The sequence below is a fragment of the Cydia amplana genome, chromosome 8 (genome assembly GCF_948474715.1).
Source record: "Cydia amplana chromosome 8, ilCydAmpl1.1, whole genome shotgun sequence".
Taxonomy (NCBI): domain Eukaryota; kingdom Metazoa; phylum Arthropoda; class Insecta; order Lepidoptera; family Tortricidae; genus Cydia; species Cydia amplana.
The window spans coordinates 19125280-19132997 of record NC_086076.1 but is presented as its reverse complement, the minus strand read 5'-3'; the positions used below and the strand labels follow the sequence as shown (position 1 = coordinate 19132997).

The window sequence follows — 7718 nt, the reverse complement described above, 5'->3', positions numbered from 1 at the left end:
CCTGAAAATTAAGCTCTTTATTTATTTATTTATTTAAACCTTTGGGAAACAAACAGGCAAAAACAACACACATAGTAAATCAGATAACACATTCACAAGCCACACAGTTTCCACTAATGAATAATAACAGTTATGCTGCTCAGAAGCTAACATTAATACAATTTAAACTTAAACCTATTTTAACATTAATAGAATTTACAACATGCAAAACTCAAATACCTAACTTGAATTGTTGAAAAAACACACATAACAACAACATGTAAACGTTGGCAAGTATGATGTAATATAATTACTAATGGATATTATTTTTATTATTAACTGTACTTTTTATTGCAGAAACAAACTGTTGTAATGATAAATGAAATATATCTATATCAGCAAATTTTTCATTATAAGTTCTACACGCTCTAGCTAAGAAACTATTTCTTGCATACGTAGTGCGCCCAAAGTCAATTGCAAAAAGGTTTGTGGAGCGAGTTCGCCGATTAGGACATCGAATCGAAATCTTAGATAAAAGATTAGGTGAATCAATAAGGCCATGTAAGATTTTGAACAAAAATATCTGATCTCGAATTTCTCTACGTGTTTGAAGAGACTCTAAATTGTTAGTGCTAAAAGATTTAAATTTATATTTCATTGTTCTAATAAATTTGTTTTGAATTTTTTCAATTGTATGAATGTGAACATTAAAATGAGGATTCCAGACTGTAGTCGCGTATTCTAAGTTTGACCTAACAAATGCGTTAAATAGAAGTTGCAGAGTCTTAGGGTTTGTAAAATCCTTGCTTTGGCGGAAAATGAATCCCATCATTCTGTATGCTTTCGTAGAAATTTTGTCAATATGTGAAATAAATTGTAGTTCACTATCGAGATTTATACCCAGATCCTTCACTTCAGACACAACCCTTAAAATTTTGTTGTTTAAAGAATAATTATACTCTATCTTATTGCGTTTTCTTGTAAACGTAATAGCACAGCATTTCTCGACATTCAAGTACAGTTCATTTACAGAACAATATAAAGTTAGTCTATCAAGATCAGCTTGAAGTTTCGTGCAATCATCTCTATTCTTTATAATAGTATATATTTTAGTATCGTCGGCATATAATAATAAATCAGAAAATTTGAAACAATCAACAACGTCATTAATGTAAATATTGAATAATAATGGACCCAAATGGGATCCCTGAGGTACGCCTGAAGATACGGGAACAAAGCTAGAAGTGTACCCCTTTATAGCAACTGCTTGTGTTCTGTCGCGCAGGTAGGAAGTAAGCCATCTCAAAAGATTACCGTGAATTCCAAAAGTTTGTAATTTTTGAATAAGCAGAGAATGAGAAATTTTATCGAATGCTTTGGAGTAGTCGGTATAAATAACATCTACCTGATAGCCCTTATCCATTGCATTCGTCGCATAATCAATCAACTGACATAAATTGGACTCAGTGGAGCGTCTATTGATAAATCCATGTTGCTGATTTACCAATTTCGGTCGAACTGCATAAAACAATGAGTCGTAGATAATTTTTTCGAACATTTTAGGGATAACCGACAACTTAGAGATACCCCGATAGTTTTTTATATCATGTTTATTGCCACTTTTATGGATTGGAACTACGATCGATCTCTTCCAACAACATGGCAATGTCCCAGTCCTTAAAGAAAGATTGAATAGTAGGCATATGGGAAAAGCTAACCTCGCCCGACAGTTCTTTAAAAATATGGGATGTATTCCATCTGGTCCACAGCCTTTAGAAGTCACCAATCCTTTAAGGTAGCTTTCAACTAGAGAGGTAGTGATATTAACATTATTTATTAGGCAATTCGAAAACACAGTGTTATTTAATGCAATTGAAGTAGATTGGCAAGGTGCTTGAGAGTTAACACTATTCACGAAAACTGACTGAAAATAGGTATTAAATAAATCAGCGACTTCTTTGCCGCTATTACCAACACTGTTGTCCAAGAAAAGTGTGTTGGGTATCCCGTTTACACTCATCTTAGACTTTAAAAATGACCAAAAAGATTTTGAGTTATAACGAATGTTGTTTTCAGATCGTGAGATGAATAATTTGTAGCATGAATTTTCCATGGATTTAATCTTTGCCCTTAATTTTGAAAATGCTATGTAATCCGCGATTCGTCCATAAATTTTCCATTTTTTATGGGTCTTTATTTTATTCCTAATCATTTTTATTAATGGTCGGGAGTACCATACGGGAAATTTGTCATGGCTAGAATTTATTATTTTAGTGGGGATCAGGTCATCTATAATTCGGTTTAGAATATCATAGAAAGTGTCAACAGCTTTTTCTATGCTATCTTGTGGAAGACAACGTTCCCAGTCCACTTTATCCAATTCAGCGTTTACAATGTCGTAGTCAGCTGCATAGAAACGCCGTACTATACGACGCGCTGGTTTTAAGTAATTATCACTCGACCCTATACAAGTCTTTACACAAAAGACCGGGTGATGATAGTCTATAGGAACCAAGGCTTCAACGTTTGATACACTACAGTCAATATTTGACAAAACTAAATCTAATTGTCTACCATTTTGATTGGGAATGTCGTTGAATTGATACCAGTCGGTAAAACACATAAACGCAGACAACTGAGTCGTTAAAATATCACAATTTGGAATCTCCAACTTGAACTTTTTTTGGCTAGGTACATTAGGTATCCAGGAGGCTCCCGGAATGTTAAAATCACCTAACACTACGAAATAATCGTTAGGAAAGTCAGTGTAAATATTAGATAAAAATTCAAAAAATGATGATTGGGACTCTATCTGGAACTTACTTTGTGGAAAATAACAAGTTAATAACCTTATTTTCTTACCAGTAGGTCCTTGAGCGATAGGTACATCAATCCAGGTGACGTCAGCGTCAAGTAAATCGACGAATGGGTGAAGATCGCGTTTTTCAGCTCTGAACTTACGATGCACGGCTATAAGCGTACCTCCTCCCCGCGTCATACCTACTCGCTCATAATCACGGTCAGTACGGTAAACCGAGTATCGAGAATCGAAAAGTTCAGAATCAAATATTCCAGGCAGGAGCCAGGTTTCCGTAATACAAACAAAGTCGTAGTTAAATCTTAATACGTTACGAAGAAATTCAATTGTTTTTGACCTTAAGCCCCGTGCATTTTGGTAATATATACTAATATTACCGTCCATTATTTAACGATAAAATTAATATTTAATTCAATATTTCTGTATTTGGATCTTAGAACAAAAATCATTTCAATAGCAAGCCAAGCTCCAGCAATAATAAGCAATAGTATGCAAGAAATAATGTAAGATAAATCGAAAATAAATATTCCATGAACTAATTTATAGCAAGAAATACAGCCAAGATATAATTTGTTTCTGCAAATATTAATATCACTTATACACAATTTAAGTAATAAAATATAGAGGTAAAGGTTTTTGATACACAAATGCAAAGCTAAAGTTGTAACGCCTATGTAATTTTGTTTAAAGCCTCTTCCGACCCAATATACAAAACCGGGGACTTTTCATCGCGCCGAACCATGACTGTGCAATTGCGAACCCAACAAAATTGATATTTTTTCTGTTTGGCTCGTTGTTTCGCCTCTTTGAGTAGATATTTATTGTAAGTCGAGAGATGGTCATTCACGTAAATTCGATTAAGGCTGGTATTGTATCCTAAGTCGGAAGCTTTTAAATTTCTTAATTTACGGAGTGACGCCATGAAGTCGTCTTTCTTATAGCGCGCTTGCATCTTAACAATAATGGGTTTCGGTATGGCGCCGTCCGAGTCGTTCCTCACAGCAACACGCGTAACAAAGTCTACGTCGGTGTTCGTATTCAGCGAGTATCCACTTAGGTCCGCTAACGACTTCAGAATGGTGAACAGGTTTTCTCCCTTTGTTTCCGGCACGCCATTGATTTGTATGTTAGATCGCCTAACCCACTGTTCATTTCTTCGGGAGTCGTTTATAACATCGCCGATTGCCTTTTTTACGTCGTCCAATTCTGCTTTGCACTCTTCCAGTGCGCTAACCCGAGACTCAATCGTGCTCATTCTGCCGGCTAAGTCAGTCAATTTGGAGTCGATACTGCTCCTCATCTCGGCAATATCACACTTAACTTGGGACAAATCCGATTGTATTGCTTGAATCGCCGAGAATTGAGTCTGTAACGCCGACACTTTCGTCAAAATATCGTGTAATAACGCTTCAGGACCAGATGTTAAAAGTGAACTGCTATTTCCAGATATATTTCTAATATTTTCATGATAGGAATTCGGCGGCGTCACTAACAAATTGCCATTGTCTGTTCTAACTACGAGGGGGGGCCTGTCTGCAGCGTGTGAATCATCCAACGACATGACAGAGTCGTCAAAAGCAGCACGCTGAACGGGGGTGTTGTCATTCCTCCGTCGCCGCGTGTTGACCGATGAACAAAACGAACATAACCACGCTTGTCTCACGTTTAAAGCTTGCTCCAAAGTTAAGTCTAAGCAAGACAAATGGTAAAGTCCACTGCATGCCGTACATTGTAAATAGTCATTATTATTGATCTGAAGATCACAGGATTGACACGACGACATTTTGTAAATATGACTTCTATTTGCTTGTCACTAAGGTTCAATATCACAGCGCGTCACTCAAACCGATAACGACGTTGAACTTGTATCGTAATTTCGCGCCGGCTCGCTCAAGCTCTCGTAGCGCAGCGGTAAAGTCGCCGACACGGACGCAGGGGGCCGGGAGATCAAATCCGCGCAAAGATACAAAAAGCTGAATTAGGTAACACCGCACTCCGGCACCAAACTTCGTTCACAGTCGACTACGTCACTCGATTCACTCGCACTTTAGAGCAGGAGGTCCGACACTTATCAATATGGCCGACAGGCCAAGTTCAACTTCTCCCAAGCAAGACAAGGAGGTACCGAGAAATGAGAACTTCTAGACTGCATCGAGAAATGTAAATAAATTTAAATTTAAAAATGCACAACAACTCAACAAACACACGTCCACTCTGAGCAACGGTGCGACGCAAAAAAAAAGAACGAATTCATTCAATTCATTCCTAATATGTCCATGCAATTTTGCAGCTCGCTGTGCTCTCGAGTTTAGACGTCTTTGATTTTATAAGAAACATCAAAAAAACGACGAAGCGTTTCGAGATAAGGTAGGTAGTGCCCTTGCGCTTCGCTTTGCTCGTCTACCGTGCCTCCAGATATTTTATAGAAACAAAGGAGTCGATGAAGTGAACTGATTTGGCACATAATCGTAAACGCAGTGATATACTTAAAAATTGAATCCGGGTTTTAAATTGGGAATACGAGTAGTTTAGGATCGGCCACACCGCTGCTCAAAATACAGTGACGGTACGGAAATGTAAAAATTAAACATTGCGAAATCATGTTATTGTAATCGTGTAATCGCATGCCCTCTACACCGCTGCTCAAAATACAAAATGGCAGTGACATAGTGACATGCCGTATGTCACGACTTTGCCGCATGCTCTCCACACGGCTGCTCAAAATATGCTGACGCATCGTAGTTTCGCATAAGGGTTCCCCTACATATATTACGTCGACGCGGAATCGGCAAAAAGCTTTATGTCCCCGCAATAAGAGCGAAAAAGCCGTCGACGCGTCGGCAGGCGCCGGCCGATGCAAGCCGAGCCATACGACGACTTTTTCGCTCTTATCGCGTAGACATAAAGTTTTTTCCTATCGGCTTTTACCGCATGCGCGTCGATATAAATCTGGGGAGATCCTAAGGAACGTCATGGCATACAATACGAATACGAAGCATCAGCGTATTTTGAGCACCGGTGTGGAGGGCATGCGATAAAATCGTGACGCTTACGGCGCATCACTGCGATTCCGTACACTTACCGTCACCGTGTGGCCGATCCTTTATGATGCGAACTAAACATACAAATAGGTATAGGTAAGTACCTTTTTCAACACCGCTTAAAATCTCCCGTCATAAGTGATTGAAGATTCAAATAATAACAAATAATTCAAATATTTTAAGCGTTAAGTTTATAGCAAGAACTTGCATGCTATTTTCTTTACATTGCGGTATTTGATCAAACTTTTAAATGCAGTTTACATTAGTAGTTGGCAATGTAGCGTAAATTGCATGCAAGTTCTTGCAGCGCTACTCTACGCCTCGCTGTAAAGGATGACTCAAGTTAGACCGGGCCGGGCCGGGCCGCTTCGTTTTCTATGGAAAGCATCACGTGATCACCTGTCAGCTGTCATAGAAAAGTAAACGCCGGATGCTCCGGCCCGGACACGGCCCGGTCAGCCTGGTCTAACGTGAGTCATCCTTAAGCCTGGCTGAGATTAAAAGATGCGAGTATAACACATTTAAGAAAATAATATTAAAGACTTACTTCAATTCCATCTCTGTTGTATTAATTGTCCAATAATTTGCAAATAACTCCTAATCACGTCCCACAACAGTACATAAGAAAATTCGACTGGCTCATAGATTCGTAGCGACGAGGACATTTTGAGGCCAATTCAAACTTACATTTTGATATCTAAATGATGTCAGTTGCCCGTGCGTCTCGCTCGCGCCAATACATGTAGGTACGGACAAATGCGAGCGAAAGCACGCGCGACTGACGTCATTTAGGTATCATTTGATGTCACAACGTAGGTTTGAAACGGCCTCTTTGTCTACGCATGACTGTTACGTAAGTGCGTAAAGGACAGCGATGTTGTTATTGTACCTTACTCTGTCACTCGTTTTCAGTCAGGCGCCATGGATGATATCATCCCTTAGTATTGAACCGATGAGTCTAGACACAGACGCACTACTTTAGTGCGCCGTAACACAGCCTACAACCTGGGCTAAGAGAAAATTAGCGGAAATTTTGTAGACACGACCTTTTTAGCCTAGTGGGTCTCTACCCACTCTATCTATCTCTATAGAGACTCTGCCTTTGAAGCCGATGGTCCCGTGTTCAAATCCAGGTAAGGACATTTATTTGCGTGATAGGCACGAATATTTTTCCCTGCTTTAAAAAAGAAATACGCCTAATACCATCGATTTCAGCCTACATTTTCAAACAACTCGTTTCAATAAGACGAATTCACTTGTTTGCCCATATACTAGTGTCCCGTACGTGACGGACATATCCCATCCACCTCCGAGGGCCTATTCGAACGCACGTTTTGATATAAAAATAATGTCATTTTGTTATAATTTGCGAGTGCATCTTGCTTGTACTGGCTCGTATATATGTATTGGCGCGAGCGAGAGGCACGGAAGAATTATAACAAAATCACATCATTTTGACATTTAATGTGAGTTCGAATTGGCCTGCCGAACCCGTATAAATAATGTATGTACAGCTATGTATAAAATGGATACGGAAACTGGAGAAATTCAACTGATACCTGCGATCACAGATAATATAATGACATCAGATACGCGATTAGTATAAACAAATAATCAAAGTTAAATTTTATTTATTTATGCGTAATTCAGTTCATAATTCTTAATACAGTCATATTCCACACATGTCAAAAATTACAATAATAAAAAAAAACCCTTAAAAACTACTACATTTAACATAAGACACGTAACATAAAACTAATACCTAGGTACTAATACTAGGTAACTAATAAAATAACCCACCCCGAGTCATTCCAGGCGCAAAAGTCCCCAACACGCTCGCTGCGTTTCCGCGTTGAATCGCAATAGATAACCTTTGCACC

The 7718-nt window shown here is 38.7% G+C and overlaps 1 protein-coding gene across 1 annotated transcript; it reads right to left on the bottom strand.

Annotated features, from left to right (window-relative positions):
* Positions 1–3286: 3286 nt before the first annotated feature.
* LOC134650120 (uncharacterized) lies at positions 3287–5010 on the bottom strand. Its single transcript, XM_063504955.1, has one exon. The coding sequence runs from the start codon at positions 4578–4580 to the stop codon at positions 3468–3470; it is 1113 nt and encodes a 370-aa protein (XP_063361025.1). The 5' UTR covers positions 4581–5010; the 3' UTR covers positions 3287–3467.
* Between the last annotated feature and the right edge of the window lie 2708 nt (positions 5011–7718).

Excerpts from the sequence above, each read along its gene's own strand:
- LOC134650120 (XM_063504955.1), bottom strand. The coding sequence starts at position 4,580 with ATGTCGTCGTGTCAATCCTGTGATCTTCAGATCAATAATAATGACTAT.